At 41.2% G+C, this 21,516-nt stretch overlaps 1 protein-coding gene across 1 annotated transcript in view; it reads right to left on the bottom strand.

Annotated features, from left to right (window-relative positions):
• Positions 1-21,516, bottom strand: part of ADAMTS5 (ADAM metallopeptidase with thrombospondin type 1 motif 5) — a 133,336-nt gene that overhangs the window by 99,522 nt on the left and 12,298 nt on the right. Inside the window, exon 2 of the mRNA XM_069760863.1 lies at positions 12,772-12,904. Within this exon, the coding sequence (XP_069616964.1) occupies positions 12,772-12,904 (133 nt within the window). The remainder of the gene's footprint in view (positions 1-12,771; positions 12,905-21,516) is intronic.

The raw sequence follows: 21,516 nt of genomic DNA, 5'->3' as shown, positions 1-21,516 counted from the left end.
TGATGAAAAAAACAGGTACCGGTAAGTATAAAACTTCACATTTATTTAAGCATGTTTAAAAGTCAAGCATGTCAGCATTTCACACTGCAGCACTGTGACCTTGATTAAACCACGCTAGCCGTTGTATTTTTCTGTAGTGCTGCACTGTGTCATGCTGACATGTTGGACTTTTAAATATGCTCAAACAAATGTAAAGTTTTATGCTTACCTGTTTTCCCATCTCCGCTGGAGAACCACTTTTTTTCTTAAGCAAAGTAAACATGTCCACTACCTTTTCAAGTATGTACTGGAAGCTTTGCGACTAGGGGAAAAAATCGCCAACATTGAGAACCCAATGGAGCATGCAACAATAAAATAAATTCGAGCCCTTATAGATTTGTGCTGAATTATGGATACCTAAAACTTACAAATGTAGTATGAAGCCGCAGTATTGCTATGGGCACTATGGTCTATGGTCTATAGTAGAGCAGAGTTCCAGTAGAGATGATACCCACATTTGGCCTGAAAATTCATCTTGATTCATTTGGATGCCGGGCAAGTTTTCTGATGACAGAGATGGGAGAATTGATTAGCAAGATGATTGTCCAGCAGCCACATCAGTAGTTCATGGCCCAGGGACAGGAGCCCTGCCAGCCACCCTGTGGCATTCCTTGTGCCTCTTCTGACTAGTAGATTCGGAGCTATGTTATTTGTGCATCATACCACAATGATGATATCATGATGAGCCTACCAATGAAAAAAGTGCCAGGAACTCCGGCAGGTAGGAGTCGATTTGCAGAGATCACAGTCCAGGATCCAGAATAGATTTGCTCATTTCTAGAGATTTCACATGGAAGAACCCTCCCATAAGTGATCCTTTCCAGTAGACTTGACACATCTCTACAGGAATTCTTCTTGTTAGGTTCATCACATTAGGTAGATTTTCTAAGCCTCAAGTATGAGTGGGCACACGGACCTCAGACATTGATGAAGCAGACAGGATGGCATGTGGGCAGCGAGGACTAGGCATGTTCAAGAATCTCAAGAGCAGTAAGCCGGATGAAGTGGAACCCAGCAGGGAAGGAAGCAAGTAAAGTGCAATATGCACAGAAGGTGGAGCACATCAAGAAACAGAAACTGCTTCAGTCCCCAGAAACAGGTGTGTGTCTTAAGGACCCTTAGATAGTTAGATAGGCATAGGGAGATAATGTAATTGATCCCCGATGAGCAACCTGCAAAATCCGACGTGGAGCACAACAGAGGGCAGCAGAACCAGGGGAAGGAAACGGAGCCCAGTATATCCGGGATAGACATGTATAACACTCCTCTTTATTAAGAATGTTTTAGCCCAATCTGTAAACACCCAAAATCCCATAGGGAACAACTTTTTATGTTTGGAGTTTGTCTATAGCACCTCCATTAAGGTTGGAACATCCATGAATTTGCCATGACTTTTTTCAAAAAATTATTGACTACTGGCAAAAATGTTTTTTTCAGAGCCTCTGGAACATTCCAGGAGAGTTGGCAAGTATGTTTTTTTGTAGAACGCCATAATGAAGCATGTCACAGTTCTTTTCTATGACCTTTTCAAAAGCCTCTGTATAAAATTGGAAACTTACAGGTACAGTAGAGGTTCATGTATCTCTATGGCAGCCATGTGTATGATGCCTTACTGAAATCTCTGCAGTTCTCATCCACTGTTCAATGGAATATTCATCCAAGAGAGGGATCATACTGTGTGGATATCAGGAGAGCAGCACGCACCATCCAAAGAGTAGGAAATCTAATCCTCTGGCCTAAAAGCTTTTAGTTTATATAAGCAAATTACAGCAGAGAGAAAGTGGTCTCATTTTTCAGTTATAATTGTAGTCTAACCATTAAAAAAAATCCCATATGTCACAGATGTGATGGGAAAGCCTGGGAGATACCTCGATGTTTAGCAGCCTCACATCTGCTGTGTACATGCATAAGTCAGGTGCACACTGGCCATGGTTTGGGACTTTTTATCAGTATGGTGAGCTGGAGAAAAATAATAGTAAATAAACAAAAGAAAAATATAAATTAGGAAAAAGAAGTATACATGCTTATGAACATAGCAAATCATAAAACAAACGCGGCAGCACCCACCGGTCCTGTAGTGAGTAGTTTCTTTAGTTTCTTTATTCAAACATGTAGAAAAAACATCTTCACGGCTCGGGGGAACAAGGCAGTGAGAGGAATGTGCAGGAGGAGACGACGGCCATTTCGCGCTTGAAACAGTGCTTCTACGGGTCCAGCGCGAAACGGCCGTCGTCTCCTCCTGCACACTCCTCTCACTGCCTTGTTCCCCCGAGCTGTGAAGATGTTTTTTCTACATGTTTGAATAAAGAAACTAAAGAAACTACTGACTACAGGACCGGTGAGTGCTGCCGCGTTTGTTCTATGATTTGCTATGATTTGACTCTTCATTTCACGCAAGCACCTCCGTTTATTCATCGGGTTACCATTGATTGAAAGTCTACATTTGGCATCTCTATAGACATTGTGGCACATTTTTTTCTTTTTGATTCATACTTATGAACATTCCAATATGCAAAATCATTCAGGTCTTGCCTCCAAACACATAGAAAGATCTACTTTTCAAGGCGTTTTCCTAAATCCAACCTCTTTTGCAATCCAATGCGCAAGACTATTATGATAGTTGTCAAGCATTGAATATGGCAGTATCATCTTCCTAGTAGCATTCACTGAAGGATGGATTTTTTTTTTTGCCTCACCTTAACTCTGTATTAGGTCAATACTTTAGTGGAGCTGTAAAAATAAACACAGCATAGATGACAAATGTAAGATTGCTGGAGGTCTCATTACTGGGCCACCCATTGACCACAAGAACTGGTGTCCCAAAGTCCCCTGTATGAATGGAGCAGTCATGAGCATGTGCAACCTCTGCTCTATTTACTCATGGAGGTCGCACATGCTCAGTTATTCTCTGTTCACACTGAGGGCTTTGGTATTCCCTCTAGCCGAATCCTTAGCAATTATACATAGCTTAGCCAACTTCCAAGAACATTTGGAGACTATTTGACTCTATTTGCCAGTTGTAAAGAAAATCTATAAGTATAATCAATGCTTAACACATTATACGATGTGCAATGCTACCATATTTTAAATGGCCATTTACCCTGTTTGTAAATTGGCTTGGAGCTGATCATATGGCTTGATTCTTCATATTTGCAGTGAAGTGAAGTTCTAATTATTCATTTTATATCTCTAATAGCTATTTCCAGTCCAGAACAATACAAGTCCAGCAGAATTCTCTGTGCCAGGCAGACAAGTGCTGGCTGTTAGGTTGCAAATAGTCTAAGCCATGTAGTGTTATGTCTTTGGTCTTGGTTTGCCAAACAGAGGATCGTGCTCCACATGTCAATGCTTTGGTCCTGGTCTGTACAACAGAAATAAAACAACTTTCTCGACTTTCCTGCTGACTGGATGTAGTCAGTATATTTGTTATCTCTGGCCCGGCCATACAGCGACTTCCACGCTGTAGCTGATTATCTCCTATTCATGCCCATGACCACTGGACAACTGCCAGAGTCTCACTGACTTAGGTTATGTCACTCACTGCCTATCAATGGTCCTAAGCTCAGCAGGAAGGATGGGAAGGAGTGAAGTCCGGAACTTCAGGGAAAGTCATAAAGTGTCTGTGTGACTCTGCTTGCTGACTGTGGACATATCTGTATTTCCCCGCATATATCCTCTTAGAATATACCACATAGGCATGACCTTTCATTGCTTAAGGCTTTGTACAAGTTTCTAAAAATGTAATAATTCCTGTGATAAACTTACTATCTTTATACTACTATATAACATTGCCAAAATAAACTTCCCTAAAGATTTAGTGAAAGGCTTTTCATATCAACTGCCCATCCCCAAACCTATTGTTAAATAACAGTACACAGTCATTTCCCCATCTCAACACAAGCCTAGTGCTTAACCACCCTAAAAAATTATACTATCCTAAAATGATCTCTCTCCAGCTACATGATAAATGTTAATGGCAATAGTGGTGGTCATAGATTACTAATACTCATTACATTACAACTGGTGGGGAGCAACATTAGTCTTTGACTGCAGGGGGGATACTTTGGCCTTGACCGGTGGAGAATAAATTTACTCTGATTGGTGAGGGACAAAAGTGATTTTTGACTAGTAGAGACAACATTTGTCTAGGGTAAGAGAAGGACAAAATTGGTCTGTAATTGGTGTGGTATAATACTTATCTCCTACTAGTCAGGGTAATATTGATCTCCAAAGAGTCATAAAATGAGAGAGGACAACATTGCCTCCAACTTCTACTTGACAAGTGACTGGCGGGGAATGTTACTAAGTTTCAACTGTCGGTTGGCAAAATTAGTTCATGAATGATGAAGGATAGCATTAGTCTGAGTGGTGGGACAATAATAGTCTCTGATTGGTGGAGGACAACATTCGTCTCTGGCTAGTACAGGGCAACAATGGTCTCAGACTGAAAGGTGATAACATTAGTCTCCAACTGAAGTGGGATAATTTTAGTCTCATTAGGGACAAGATTGGTCCCTTAATGGTAGAGGACACAATTTGCCTACAAGTTCTCACAGTGCTAGCGGGGATCTCAATGGGGTCACTGCAGTACAGCCCGGAAGTGAATGCAGCCTCAGTGACTGGAGGTAACCTTGATAACATCACCACCGGTCAATGAGGCTGCGCTCGCAGCAGTTCAGTCACCGGTAGTTTTTAGCCTGGACGGCCGCATCTTGGCACCATCCAGGTTCAAAACTGTTCTTCCTCCAGACATGGATTATGGCGTGGAACAGAACAAGGTGAGAGATATTGTTGTTTTTTTTATTTTTGTTTTCTTACAGAAGATGAGGGCTTCAGTGGAATAGAAGTTTTATATAACTGTTTTTGTTATTTTTAAATAAAAAAGTCAAAGCGTGTTTTGTTTTATTTCTAATAAAGGACTTTATTCTTGCTGTGTCTTTATTTACAATACAACTATAGGATTAGTAATGGATAGGTGTCTCATAGACGCTTTTTCAATAGTAAGCTGTGGGCCTGATGTCACCTCACAATACAAAGGTGACATCAACCCCACAAATATTAACCCCCCTTGCCACCGCTACAAGGTAAGTGGGAAGAGCCGGGCAAAGCACCAGAATTGGCGCATCTAATAGATGCACCTTTTCTGAGCAGCTGCGGACTGCTGTTTTTAGGTTGGGGAAGCCTATATCACTGGCCCCTTACCATCCTGAGAATACCAGCCCCCAGCTGTCTGCTTTAGTAAGGCTGGTTGTGAAAAATGGGGGACCCAACATCACTTTTTAAAATTGTTTATTTAAATAATTAATAAAAAAACAACGTGGGAACCACTCTATTCTTGATAACCAGCCTAGTTGAAGCTGACAAATGAGGGTTCTAGGCCTCAGCTGTGAGTTTTACCTGGCTCATTATCAAAAATACAGGAGAACCCACACCGTTTGAAAAAAAAAATAATTTACTGTATTTACAGCGCAGGAGCAGCTGATGAATACTCCCATCAGCCGCTCCTGCTCTCGCTGTTATTAGCGGCAGCAGGTTTCGGATGATGGGAGCAGTAGTCCCATTCACTGGCATCAGTGACCGGAGGTAAACTTTATATCTCCATTCCCAGCTGAGCACTCATGCTGTCTTTTGACAGCGTGGGAACTGTGGCTCTCTGACCAGCGGGGATGAATTCACCGCCGATCAGAAGTAGTGTTTGCCACGCTGCCATGCACATGACAGCATGACAAACACCCGGCATTCGGGTAGCCAAACCCAAACAGTAAGGCTACGTTCACATTTGCGTTGTTGGGCACAGTGTCGTCGACGGATACCGACGCATGCGTCATGCGCCCCTATGTTTAACATGGGGGGCGCATGGACATGCGCCGGTATGTGTTGTAATGCGTTTTACGATGCATGCATCATTTTGACGCACAAGACAGGGCGCAGACGACGCTACTTGTAGCGTTTTCCCTGCGCCGAATTTCCTGATCTTTACTATCTTATGACAATGCATGCGTCACAAAATGCTGCGTTGTCTATATGCGTTGTGGGTTGCATCGCCGACGCTGTGCCCAACAATGCCAATGTGAACGTAGCCTAACACGGACTTCCTGGTGAAGTCCGTGCCTGAACAGTAGGTGTTCGGTACAGATGCCAAATTTTACTGTTTGGGTTCGCCCATCTCTAATCAGGATATCCTGTATATGGGGAAGATTTATCAATGAAGTAGTAAGAACGAAAATGAGTGGAAAACACCCTAAACATTTTTTATTTCTATGTATTATTCTCAGATAAATAACGCAAAGCTTTTGGGTTCTGAGCTGAGATAACACACTGCCTCCCCCCTCCCATCTGTCTACCAGTGCTGTCATATGCCGCCTTGTACAATGACTCCATTGTGGATTGACATACATTGAAAAATTGATGTATACATTAGAATGATGAAATCTGTCTAGCATAATTGTATTATGCAATTTGCATTGCAGCCGTCTAATATAGCAAGAAAGCCTTTGGGTGCCCTGGTTCCATTAAAACTTTTTTTTTTAAATTCCCAATCAATTTAGCCTATTATATAAACTATATTTGAAAGGGTTACTCATCTTAAATGTAACATTACATCACTGAAAGACAAACTTGGCTGTGTAATGTCGAAATAATCGTAAAAAAATCTCTTTGGGGAATAGTTGTGCATGGGGAAAAATAGCTCGCATGCACATGTTCTTACAGATGGCTTTACGAAGCCAACATACAACATGAATAGGATTCGCATATGCTTGAGAAGCATAAAGATCAATAACCTGAAGCCGGAGTAGACAAGATCTGTCATTACGGGGTCGAATTTTAATTCTTTTTTATTCCTAAATTGGACTCTTGTGAATATACTATAGACTACTGTAAATTAGTTTTCCCACTTAGGGGCATTTCTTTTAAATAGCAAATGTTCTACAATATGGCAACTGATAGGATTCATATATATGAAATCCGAGACATTGGAAGGAAAAGTTGGGCTCCAGTTCATAAATGACATATTACGTCTCTATACAACTCTAAGGTTGCATAAGGCTTTAGGTAAAGGACAACCAGGAGCCAAAACACAAAAAGGATTACTCATGAACCAGTCATCGGCCAGTCCATTACGATCCCAATATTCATGAAGCTTTGTACCGTCATCCCATAGTTCGACTCTTCATACACCGCTCTAGTGGTCACTAATAATAAAATTGAGGACACGTAATTTACCTAATGGGATACAGGCTGCTTCGGAGAGAAATGATTCATCAGATTGAGAAAACACGACTTCATAACACATTATTCTCTCGCTATTTAAAGTGGTTTGAACTAGTGAACCGAGACTCAAAGGCAAACTTTATTTTGATTTGGCAATGCCTTATAAGTAGTTTTCAAGTTGGCAGTTTCAAAATCAGTTTCCCTTGTGTTGTTTTTTTCCTGCCAAGAACACGAAATAATATTTTTTTCAAATATTTTTACATTTTTTTTTGGTAAAGTGATGATCGCTCTAAAAAGTTATTTGCTTAATGTACATGATATAATGAAACAGCATAGATAGATGTACAGATGTAACAATCTTTAAATAACCAGTTGGAGTACCATGAAGGTTCATTTCACACCAAATGGTAATTTGGATGCGTGCCGGCTGCAATGGAAAGTCAATGAGTGGAAGTACCTTGCAGTTTGCATAGGTGTGTTACGACTTACGATGATAACTTGGAGCTTTTATTTAACGGGGGCAAACCCCCCCAGTATGCTGACATTTGGAGGAAAATTAGAGTGAGGGACATGAATCCTAAGGGCAGCTACCGGCAACTATAAAGTTCCTTTCTCCCTCCAGACAACTTAGCATGCCAGTTTTGTTACACATGCTGGTTCTGCTTCCTTCTTCTGGGTCTATTGCTCTGTGTTGTGCTCCTGGGTTTTTGCAGGTTACCCAGTATGCACCTATGGCATCAACAACCTAGACCTATTTAAGGCCCATTGTCACACACACCTATGTCTTTGGAATGTGACCCAAGGTTCTAGTTTTGTGTACTCCACCACCTGAGCACACAATGCTTAAGCTGCTTCCAATCCTGCTGACTTCACTTCATCCATCCTGCTGCTCTTAAGACTCCTGTGTGTGCCATGTTCTCGCTTCTCACGTGCGATCCTGCCAGCTGCATCCACGCCAGGGGTTCGTGTATCCACCCAGACCAGGAGCTTAGTGGTTCCTTGTAAGGTGAGCCTAACACACGGGTGTCAAACTGCATTCCTCGAGGGTCGCAAACCATGCAGGTTTTCAAGATTTCCTTGTACTGCACAAGGTGCTGGAATCATGATGTGTGTAGGTGATTAAATTATCACCTGTGCAGTACAAGGAAATCCTGAAAACATGACCTGTTTGCAGCCCTTGAGGAATGCAGTTTGACACCCCTGGCCTAACAAGTACTTGATAATGCATCAAAGAGATCATGGAGCATTATTTGATCCCCCAGACCCTTGATAAACTACCTTTTGCCTTGGTAATATTAGAGATGAGCGAATCTTTTGAAGTTTTCATTCGCCAGCTATGCCAAATTTTTAAAAAAAATTGCATTAGCAGTGAATTGACACTATTGGCAAGTACTCCTATTACCCTGAAAAGACGTATGTAACACTGTGAGTCTCCTAAGACTGTATGATGTCCATTTCAAGCTCTTTAATGCAAACACAGTCTAAGTAATGCCAAAGTGACCACAACATATCTGGCTATGCTATAGGTAAATGGATGGTAACCGTTCTTCACTGCTGTGCTGTCACAAATATTATTTGTAATTTTTTTCAGCATTTTTAGCCTTTCTCTTCATCTGTCATTAATCTGTGAGCTCTGACATCCTCTCGTGATCCTGATTCACCACAAAATGGCTGCTGCATTTCTTACCTTGACTATTATATAAACTAAGATTGATCCTCCTCATTGGCTGTGCTATACTATGTGGTCGTGATGTGATAGCTCCAGGGCATTAAAGGGAAACCTGCCCTGCTATGCTGAAAGTCATATGATACTTCATTGACTGATGTAATCTTTAGGTAATTCGCGCCAATCAAATGTCAAATTGATCAGTTCAGTGAACTCTTAAAAATGTGACACTAGTTAGATTTGCATCAAATGGATTCGTTAATCTTTACTTGATATGGAAAATATAAATAGTCTTCCAAAGTTTGTAAAGTACTGTGCGTTTCCCTTACATTGGGTCTTGGGGAGACACTCGCTTTGCACGGGAGTAATGCATACAGGCACGATTTCTCACACAAATTAAGTCCGTTCTGGTTTATTAAAGCATCATAATCCACACCATAAGCCAGGTTACACACAGTCTGTTACTTTAACACGTGTGGCTTTACAAAACATTCGGTAGTCACGTCTTTTCTCTCCATTACAGTTCATTACATGCATCAACGGAACATATTAAACCCCGACAGTCTGTTCCAATGGCAGATACGTCTCTGCCATATATTACAGGTTTTATCCCATACCAGGAATTACTTCAGGAGCTTCGGCTCTACACACTGACTCCTGCCAGTGCTGGTTCACAGGGAAACTGCCTCACTGGGATCACCGTCCTTGTGCCCAGGGCCCTCGGATAGTCCAGACTCACAGTAGGAACTGTAGCTTCCCCAACGCAGAAACTGTCTCAGGCTCTGTAGATGCAGCCTTTCCATGTGCTTCCAGGAAGTCCAATCACAGGCACTTCCAACACACAGGCCATCAGTCCATGATCTTACCAAGTGCTTACAGGACTCCAGTCCATCCGCGGACAATCCAACACTCTGACCATTTCAGGACTCACAGTCTTACCAGGTGCTTGCAGGACTCCAGTCCATCCCAGGACAATCCAACACTGACCCGTCCACTAGGTCCAAGGTCTCAGGTGCTTCCAGGACTTCTCCATTGCCAGGAGACTCCAACACCGACCGTCCAGGACCTTGCACATGGAACAAATGGATCCATACACAGGAACCATGTGACCCACACCCAGGTCACATTACATACCTGTAACCACTACCCTGGGTGGGAGTGTGGGTGTGTGTGGCTAGTTTGACCCTCCCATCTCTCATAACTAGCCCTGCCAATCTCCCATTAGCATTACACAATGACTTGTGGGACTACAGGTCCCAGCACACGAACCAAACTTCAGACTGACAGCGCAGAGTGTCTTCCTCTGCAACACACACACCGGCCATTTACGCTCCTGCCGGACTTTGTCTCATCACATTTATGCCTCCAAGCGCATCTTGAAGTGCACACACAGCGCCCCCTGGCTGTAACGTGGGTCACTGCACCACAGTACCTAAAGTATGGATGCTCCAATACTCATTACTAGGACATATACAAGTAGTTGGCATCACTTGTACATCTAGATTTAATCTTGGGTGTTAGCTTAGCTCTCAACCTACAAAATACTTATCGGATATATTTTTGTTACAAAACACACAGTAAGTCCAATAACCCAACTGTAATATTTTGATATTCTTTGTGAACTGTATGAAGCTCTTTAATAAAGGTTACAACAATATGAAGCAAAGTTATGGAATCATCATCAAGACTATAGAGATAGCAATAGAAAGAAATACAAAATACGAAAAATCGCAGAGATTTTCCATGTTCTGCTGGTGGTAGGCCTTGGCGTTGGCCTTGGCGAGATAGATATACGAAATCTAGAATAATTACATGAAATGGTCAGACTCTATAACGCTGCCAGAGAAAGCTGAATACAGCATTAAAGCATAGACAATGAATGGAGCTGCACTCGAGCATGAGTACTACTGCTCCTTTCTAATGAAGATAAAAGTTTCTCATTCGGCAGATCAATACAAGTTTCTGAAGTTAGATCCCCACCGATCAATAAGTTATCACCTATCCTGTGGAAAAGTGATAATGTGTTCCAAAGTGAATACCCCTGTAATATATATATATATATATATATATATATATATATATATATATATATATATATATATATATATATGGCCATATTCAGCAATTCTGCTCCATCTGCATATCATTTTCCATGATTGAGCATATAACAAAACATAATGGATATATATATATATATATATATATATATATATATATATACATATATATATTATTATTATTATTATTATTAATATTTATTATTATAGCGCCATTTATTCCATGGCGCTTTACATGTGTTACACACTCCTCAACATTGAAATGGCAACACCAAGAAAGAAAAGTCATGGAGTTATGTAAATCACATGTTAATGATATGCAAACGATGAAAAAATTGAATCCAAATTTTCTAAATATCTTGATTTATTCAATATCTAGTATGAGCGTCACACGCAGAAATCCTCACACTTGCAAACTTGGCTGCTATCAGTGATGTTATTAATGGTTGTCTGGGGAATGTCCTGAATGTACTTCAGCAAATCATCACGATCTACAACAGGCAGCTCCGGTGCAATTTCTGACCAATGACGTCACAGATATGCTCAATGGGAGACTAGTCCGAAGAAGCAGTAAGCCATGGTATACTTTGGAGAAATGACCATACTATAAGTTTTACAATTGATTCATTATGCTTTGTATGCGAAATTGACAAACTACAAACCAAAATTTGGGCATTAATTAGTCTCTACTTAGACCATCAGAAGGCCTTTGCACTTTGGGCTACAAGCCAGACGTCCAGAAAGAGATGTTCCTTCGATCTCATGCCACCACCCTCAAAAGTTATCATGGCAAGATGGTAATGGAAGATTATCATCTTCTGCTTTAAGGCTTGAATTTAATGGCAGCTGGAGATTGGTTTCGATGTCACACTGGTTCTGGTGTGGGGTGGCAAAATGTATTGTAGCATGACTCCTCTAGTCTTCACTCCGGGTACATTAACAGCTTCATGACCCAGTAGTTTGGCCATTTCTCCAAAGTGTTTTAGGAGCCATTTCTCAACACCATAACCCCAGACTGCATGTTACTTGTGCTACTTTGAGCAGCCTGTCTCCCCTCAAGCACATCTGAGACGTCATTGGTTGGCAATTGCAAATCTTGTTGATTTGCTCAAGTATATTAAGGGCTGTAGAACCTTCCTCTGTCAACCATTAATAACCTCATTGATAGCAGCCAAGGCTGTAAGTTCTGGGATTTCTGGATTTTCTGACTAAATCGAGATGTTTTGAAAATGCAGTTTTTCATAAGATTAACATGTATATTGATCCTGTGATTTCTATAACCCCATGACTTTTCCTTTCCTTCTTGGTGCTACAATCTTAAAACTGATATCTATATATATACATTCTAATAGAAGATTGCAAATTATACATTTCCGTCATAGAAATTGTGATTTCATTGCGGGAGAAGAGAGATCAAAAGGTGACAAAACTGAGTGGTGAAGTTACGGCATCGCGGCCCATACTTATCTGGCTCAGTGAACCATGTGATTTGCATTAGTTGGGTAAACCCCATGACATCTCCGAGTAACGGTTACAATATACTGTGTATATAATCTAAATATGGCATTTACACAACCTTCAATGATAATACATTCTTATTACACCATGTCAAGTGAGTGGTGTCCATCCTCATGATGACCCCGTATTGTGTAGTAAAGAACCCACCGTGTGCAGGTTAATCCCTCCGTTAATAGTCGGAGAACTGCAGGTCTGGAATTCATTGACGGGTATTTGGGTTACTAATGCAGCTGTTTAGAGTGTTTGATTTGGCTACAGAACAGAAACAGCACTACATACCAATTTCATGAGCGACGGTGAAAGCTGCATGGAGGCCATCATCTTCAATTACTGCACAGCTGCGCTCAGGAGAGCATATGGTCCCCACGTCTGCCATTCCCAGGGTATCACATGAATGATGCCCACATAAATCCTGCCCAAGAAGAAGGAAAAAAAATAAGTCATGCAAATCATGTTTTCTTATGCTTAACAGTGAGTAACAACGTGTTGCCAGCAACTTACACAGACAAACCCTCCGGCTGGTGGACGGGGTCTTGCCGGAGTGGAATGGATTACAAGCATCACCTGTCTATATAACAAGCATTTCCTTGCCAGCTCACATTCACATTTCCGCATTATTCAGACTGAAGTCATATAAAAACATGTGTGATAGACCATCCTGGGGATATTCATCGTATTTACAGGTGTGATGCTATATTCGATACCTTCTATATCTCTCTACACTTTCTTTACTCATGGGCACCGATTCATCAATTCCATTTTCTTAACAACTTTTCCAGTTTCTTTCTTGCGCCTTTCAAGGCTAAAATTCCCATGGTACAAAAACACAGGAAATTTTCCTCTACATATTCTCTTGCGGAAAATCCGCTGCATTGTACAGTGCATGAGATTTTTAGAAGCTAAAAAATGTTGCCTTCACCTACGCAACACTAAGGCTTCTTTTACACTTGCCGTGTTTTTGCGGTCTGTTTTTGTGCCCCCAATTGATTTCCATGGGGCTGCGAAAACAGGAAGCAAAAAATCGTCGGAGCGCTGTACGCCGTATGACCATAAGGGCCGCATTTACCACCGTAAAAAACTATCGAACCTGCTCGATATTTTTAACGGCTTACAGACACGGCCCTCGTTGAAATCAATGGGGCCGCAAAAACAACAGAAGCTTGCCCAGTGTGTTGATTTTGCGGTACACCGTGAAGACCGTAATTGCAGAACGCCATATTTTTACTAGGACACTCCCATGTACTTCCTGTTTATCACTTCGAAGGCCTGCAGAGACACGAGATGGACCTATTCCAAACCAGAAAAACGGGCCACAAAAAAACATGGCAAGTGTAAAAGAAGCCTAAATTAAGACACATTTTTCACACAGTTTGCACCAAATTTCTGTCACTTTTGGAATTTTAATTCCAACAGCTTTGATAACTTTTCAAAAAGTGGTCAGAGCTCAGCATAAAATAAAGTAGGGTAAATTACGAGAGAAATGTTCACCTGTGCCTGTAACGCATAAATGAGTGATGCATCTGTCTGTTTGGGTTTTCAAAGTTCATGAATAAATCCTTGGCAGTATTTTATCCTCACTACACTTCTACGGTTAAACGAGGGATTGTCCGATTGTCCATGTGGGATTTATGTGCACTTGGATGAGCTGAATATTATTTTATTATGTTTCTTATGTTAGCGCTCAGCAGCAGAAAGAAGCGCCAACTTCATTAAGAGGCACATGCCTGTTCGTACATTTAGTGCATCTTACACCAGCAGATCGTTCATTTACGCAGGCAGACAAAACATCAGTTTTGATTAATCGGACTCTAAATGTCCCAAAAATTTTGCAACGAATTGAAATATCGCACATGATGAATTAGCAGAAAACATCAGAATGATGATACTCGTACCCATCCCAAAATATGAGAATGGCTGAAAAAAGTAGTGCAAAAGGGTTGCAAAAACCATAAGAAATTTGGCCCAAAAATGAAGATGCCTAAAATTCAAGCATTTATTTTTTTTAAAAAAGTGTGCAAAAAGAGTGATACTTTCTTTTTTTTTTTGGTTTTCTTTCTTGGGTTTTTCTTTCTCTATAGAGAAGCCAGATTGTTAAATCACACATATTTCCCACTCATCCGTCATTTTACTAACTGTACTCAGACTGCGTTGCACTGACTGGCATTCATTGGCACAAATCTATAGGCGCATATGAGGCTGCCAAGTTCGGGTCAGTAGATCTGCTGCCAGCCGTGAATTGTGATCTGAGTATGGACAGCGAAACATGGATATGGGAAACTGGCCTTAAAGGGGTATTACAACCCATTGTATAGGTGATACCCAATTGCCAGAAGTGGACACTTGTGTCCTCTATTCTTCCATCGTTCATTGATGGCTGCAAGAGCCTAGCAGATCGTCAAAACTGATTGTGCGCCATGCCGCTCTATTCAAGTCTACAAAATTGTGGGTATTCCAACCCACTGTATAGGTGATACCCAATTGCCAGAAGAGGAGACTTGTGTCCCATTTTCAGAAAATAGGAGAACAGCGCTCCATCCAGGTGTAATAGTAGAAAAAAACTTTATTCCGCCATGGTAAAATACGACGGTTCAACCAGCAGTAGGTCTTTGTCAAGTACCACCTACTGCTGGTCAAAACGTCATATTTTACCATGGCGGAAAAACTTTTTTTCTACTATTACCCCTGGATGGAGCGCTGCTCTTCTATTTTCTGATTGTTGCTGTTCTCCAAAAGGGTTCCATGGAGTTGGAAAGAGCTCCATAATACAGCGAGTGCTGTCAGCTTCTTTTTTCATGTGTTTGTGTCCCATTTTCTTCCATCGTTCATTTACGGCGGCAAGAGCCTAACAGATCGGCAAACTGAGTGTGTGCCATGCTGTTCTACTGAAGTCTGCAAAATTAGCCAAGCTAGGCGCTCAGCTATGTTTGGATGTCTTAAAGGGGTCGTCTGGCCTTTGGATACAAGTCTGCAGTCACTCCATGTGACTGCAGACTTGTGAATACTTACTGTTGTGAATTCTGTGGTCAAGCTCCCTCCTGTGGTCATGAGTGGTACTTCGGCTGGTTCTGTCTATGAGCTTCCTCTGGTGGATGTGAGTGGGGCTGCGGCTTCTGAGTTTCCTTCCTCAGGTGATGAGGTTAAGTCGTTAGGTGCTGCTCTATTTAACTCCACCTAGTTCTTTGTTCCTGGCCTCCAGTCAATGTTCCAGTATTGGTCTTGCTTTCTCCTGGATCGTTCTTGTGGCCTGTCTGCCCTGCATAAGCTAAGTTTTGCTTGTGTTACTTTTGTTTGCTATATTTTCTGTCCAGCTTGCTATATTTGTTTTTCTTGCTTGCTGGAAGCTCTGAGACGCAGAGGGAGCACCTCCGTACCGTTAGTCGGTGTGGAGGGTCTTTTTGCCCCCTCTGCGTGGTTGTTTGTAGGTTTTTGTGCTGACCGCAAAGCTATCTTTCCTATCCTCGGTCTATTCAGTAAGTCGGGGCTCGCTTTGCTAAAGTCTATTTCATCTCTGTGTTTGTATTTTCATCTTAACTCACAGTCATTATATGTGGGGGGCTGCCTTTTCCTTTGGGGAATTTCTCTGAGGCAAGGTAGGCTTATTTTTCTATCTTCAGGGCTAGCTAGTTTCTCAGGCTGTGCCGAGTTGCATAGGGAGCGTTAGGCGCAATCCACGGCTACCTCTAGTGTGGTATGATAGGATTAGGGATTGCGGTCAGCAGAGTTCCCACGTCTCAGAGCTCGTCCTATGTTAGTAACTATCAGGTCACTTTGTGTGCTCTTAACCACTAGGTCCATTGTGGTTCTGAATCACTTGTTCATAACAACTTACAACACACGCACTGCACCCTGTGAAAGTTTTCAGGTGTTGGCGCCAGGAGCGATTTGCTTACCTCCAGCCACTTTCTGACTAGACTGTGTCCAGCTACGTTAAATACACTTGAGTGAGGCCATGTGACCACATGGATGAAAATTGCACACTCTTGGTCACAGGAGTGCACACTCCCACTTCAGACACGATAAAGAGTAACAGAGTTTGCTGCACCTCTTATGACACCAGAGGTGAATTTCTAAGTATCTCTGTAGACATTACATAAGCCAGAAAATGGAGGTAGACACCCCTTCACTTAGTCTTTACTATGATATGACGGCCAGCTCACCGATGTGTATTCCACACTGTATGGTTAGCGAGTGAAATACCCACTGACATTATGACACAGTAATGTAAGCAAAGTGCACAAATAATGGTTCTACATAGAAATATGCCAACCATCTAAAAAGCAGTAAATGATATGCTGCACATAATACCAGGTTTGATATAATTTTGGTCTATCGCTCGATTCCATGACAGGTGACGCAGCAAGTTTAGACATTCATGCCATAAAATTGCTATAATTCACCTAGGACAAAAGAATGCAGAACGTCTACAAATTCCTGTTTTTTAATCCACCATGATGTTGAAGCTTGTCTATCAGCAACCTGCCAGCAGGAATCAGTACGGCTGAAGGAGAATGATGAGACGTGTATCGGTGGCACCCTCATCACAGGTGACAGGATTAACATACGTGAATGAACGACGAAAGATCCCACATTTTGGGGTTATTAAGCCTTTCACTCTACCCCATGAGTTCTTTTTGCAAGTTTATCAGCTCGAAAATTTCAGGAATACTGCAACCGGCTGATAAGGACACCTTTGATTTAATTACAAAAGACTCCGATATCGGAGGCATTTGGCTGTAATTTGTGAGAGCAGCTTCTTCCCTGCGCCTGTGACTGTGAAAATTTGATTTTACGCTGTTTGGTCAGGGACTAATTGTTTCTATAAAAAAGCTCCGTATATCACGTCGGCTCTAAAGGAGCTCAACATTATTATTAAGAGCTTTAATGTTTTTCTGAGATATGTCACTTCCCCAGAATGATTTCGAAAACAGCAAAAAAAGAGCGTGAAAAAGGGGAAAAATATGTTGTTTTCTCCTATACTTTAGTGAATGTGGAGGGGAATCCGATAAGATGTTGCAGCCTTTCCAGCACACGTCGGCCAAAATACTTAACTTTTAACTGTCTAATAGTAAAGGGCAAATTAATTAAATGCATATCTAGTTTGAGTAACATTTTTAGGAATTAGCTGGATTCAGCAAGGCTGGCAGACTTGCCATAATGCATTTTAGCTATCAAATCACATGATAAAGTACAGCCAGTCAGGGAAAACTATCATAGGCTGTATAAAAACAGAGACAGGGATTAATCAACCATTTGTTTTGAATCTGGATAGTGAGAAGACATCACAGCTCAGTCATAGAGATAGTAAGAGGAAACCATAAAACACTGAATAGACGGTATAGAAATGGCGTATGACAGCACAGCAGTGACTATTATAGGCTGTATAAAAGCAGAGGCAGGGAATGAAGCTCCAATTTGTGTGGAATCTAGATTAGTGATAGGATGTCACAGCTCAGCCATCGAGATAGAGAGAGAGAGCTATAAAACACTGAATAAACTGTACAGAAATAGTGTGTGACAGCACAGAAATGAAGAGCAGTTGCTGCCTGCTTACCCTTTGCCATATATGATTAGGTCAGTATGACATTACTTAGGTTGTGTTTGCTTTCAAGAGCTTGAAACAAGTCAAATCACTGTCTAGGAAACCTCACAGTGTCATATATATCTAGAGTTATTGCAGTTTCCAATAGAGTAAATTTTTGGAAAAGATTGGTGAATTTTAATTTCAAATTATTCACTCATCTCTACTGTCTAGAAATTTGGCCCAAATTTTCTTTCAATTCCTAGGAATTTAGGCCCGACCAACAGATAAATTGATTATACAGATCTGCCCTCCATCAATTTCTGTAAAATTTGTTTAGGACTCTCACCAAATCTTAAATTCTGCCTAGATACACAGACGTTTTAACACCAAACTTAGAAAGAGTCCATGAATGCAGAAAAAATCCCATAAGTCTTAACATTTACGCCATCATGGTTAAAACAGGATATCAAAAAATACAGGAGCCCTTGAACTTTCCTACATGTTTCGGTAGGTTATGCCTAATTCATGGCCAACAGCCAATTTTAAGGTTGTCTCAAAAGTATGGAAGCACCCATATAAATTTAAAATGGTTTGGCAGGTGGCATGTTTCATTTTAAAGGGAACCTGTCACCTGAATTAGGCGGGACAGGTTTGTGGTCATATGGGCGGGGTTTTGGGTGTTTGATTCACCCTTTCCTTACCCGCTGGCTGCATGCTGGCCGCAATATTGGGTTGAAGTTCATTCTCTGTCCTCCGTAGGACACAGTGCTAACTGCTAGATTGGTGAAAAAAAAGAAAAAAAAATGTGGCACATGTTTGCTGCTGCTCTATCCATTCTCAATATGATTCATTTTCTAAAAAGAAAGGTTAAAATGAGTCAGCAAAAATAGTTGTATTCACTATTTGGTAGCGTGCATCATTTTCTGCATGCTTAAACAGTCTTGTAGAAATCCTGCAGGTAACAAAATGGTTAATCTTCTGCTGTCCATCATTGGCTGGATGAAGCACAACCCACTTAGCAAGGGGTGGGGTTTTGTAACGGGGGAGAGGATCCCGCTGCAGCTAGTTGTCTAAAGATAGTGAGAAGGAGAGGAAAGGATTTATATATATATATATATTCCTTAAATTTAATTATAATATACGAAAAAACAAAATCAAATAAAAGGAGATGATTAAGGGAGGAATTTCAGGAGAGAATTTGTGTGCATTTTAGTTTAGTGCTCCCATAAGTATAATTTCTTGTACTTACAAAATTGTTTTATATTTGTCAATGGGGAGTTTTACAATTTTCAAATGAAGACAATATATTAAATTCTCATCATTGCAGATGTCTTTGTCCAAGGTCAATACGACCACGAATACAAGGGCTCGGAGGAAGCTGGATATTGCTGAATTGTGCATCTCTACAGAATGAAGGAGCGGGAGAACATAATGAGGCCAAGAACAACAAGAATGTACAGTATTTATTTTATTGTAACAGCAATTCAGTTAAGGAGAATGTAGATCTTCCCGGACGACTCTACGAGTTGCGATGACATTAAATCAGTCGATATTGGATTTTTCTGTCATTGTCCTTCTTGTGTAAGGAGATATTAATAAGAGCAGATTGCACAGATTTACTTTTCACGATGGATTTTACAGTCAGAGTAACCTCAGAAAATGTCATGGTAACTTGATGATAAAATCATGAAGGAACATGGCAACAGATCTATTAGAAGACGTGCTATTTAAATCCTTGCCGGCGAAAGCGGATCTAGTGCCAGCCAAGAAAGTGACAGATTTTTGGAGGTTTTTTTTGTATTTTTTTATTATATACTCTGTTATAATAATTTGTTAACAAGAACTCACATGAAACTATATTAAGTACATATATTCATTGATTATTATAGAACTTTTTGTAACTGGCACTCCCAGTGTCAGTGCGCGTACTTCTTAGCTTTCTCTAGAATTGTACAGGAAGGAGAAGCAGTTACTTCCCCTTGAATACCATATTGTATTTTTTAGGTAGGCCCCGCCCATCGGACCGGACCGGGGTCATTTACATACGAAAACGGAGAGATTACAAAGGTATTTTCTCAGCAAAGGTGGGGAATCGGGATATGAAAGGTACTGCTGTAATGCAGAGCTCATTCACAATTGAAACATATTTTTATTTCAAATCGAAAAAAAGGGTTGATAGATTTAATATGTAAATGAGCTATTATGATCTATGGGCCGGATGTAGATCTCCGTGAGAATCTGCCTCAAGAGCTTATTATAAACTAGATGGTGGCCCGATTCTAACGCATCGGGTATTCTAGAATATGCATGTCCACGTAGTATATTGCTCAGCCACGTAGTATATTGCCCAGTCACGTACTATATTCCCCTGGTGGATGTGAGTGGGGCTGCGGCTTCTGAGTTTCCTTCCTCAGGTGACGAGGTTAAGTCGTTGGGTGCTGCTCTATTTAACTCCACCTAGTTCTTTGTTCCTGGCCTCCAGTCAATGTTCCAGTATTGGTCTTGCTCTCTCCTGGATCGTTCTTGTGGCCTGTCTGCCCTGCATAAGCTAAGTTTTGCTTGTGTTACTTTTGTTTGCTATATTTTCTGTCCAGCTTGCTATATTTGTTTTTCTTGCTTGCTGGAAGCTCTGAGACGCAGAGGGAGCACCTCCGTACCGTTAGTCGGTGCGGAGGGTCTTTTTGCCCCCTCTGCGTGGTTGTTTGTAGGTTTTTGTGCTGACCGCAAAGCTATCTTTCCTATCCTCGGTCTATTCAGTAAGTCGGGCCTCACTTTGCTAAAATCTATTTCATCTCTGTGTTTGTATTTTCATCTTAACTCACAGTCATTATATGTGGGGGGCTGCCTTTTCCTTTGGGGAATTTCTCTGAGGCAAGGTAGGCTTATTTTTCTATCATCAGGGCTAGCTAGTTTCTCAGGCTGTGCCGAGTTGCATAGGGAGCATTAGGAGCAATCCACGGCTACCTCTAGTGTGGTATGATAGGATTAGGGATTGCGGACAGCAGAGTTCCCATGTCTCAGAGCTCGTCCTATGTTAGTAACTATCAGGTCACTTTGTGTGCTCTTAACCACTAGGTCCATTGTGGTTCTGAATCACCTGTTCATAACAGCCCACGTAGTATATTACCCAGCCATGTAGTATATTGCCCAGTCACGTAGTATATTGCCCATTCACGTAGTATATTGCACAGCCCACATAGTATATTGCACAGCCCACGTAGTATATTGCACAGCCCGCATAGTATATAGCAGCCACGTAGTACATAGCACAGCCCACGCAGTATATAACAGTGGCCACATAATATATAGCACAGCCCACGCAGTATGTAACTCAATATACTCTTATGACTTACTAGCAACACCTTGACAGACTGCAATCCACATCTTAACCACTATGTGTCCAGATGTTAGATACATTTAGAATTAACATCCCAACAGAATATCAAAAAATCATTTTTTTAACCTGCTCCTTTCATGAAACTAATCTCAGGATATTTCAAGCA

This window comes from Ranitomeya imitator, chromosome 3 (assembly GCF_032444005.1).
Source record: "Ranitomeya imitator isolate aRanImi1 chromosome 3, aRanImi1.pri, whole genome shotgun sequence".
In the NCBI taxonomy this organism is placed as follows: Eukaryota; Metazoa; Chordata; class Amphibia; order Anura; family Dendrobatidae; genus Ranitomeya; species Ranitomeya imitator.
This window is presented reverse-complemented; position numbering and strand designations above follow the sequence as displayed.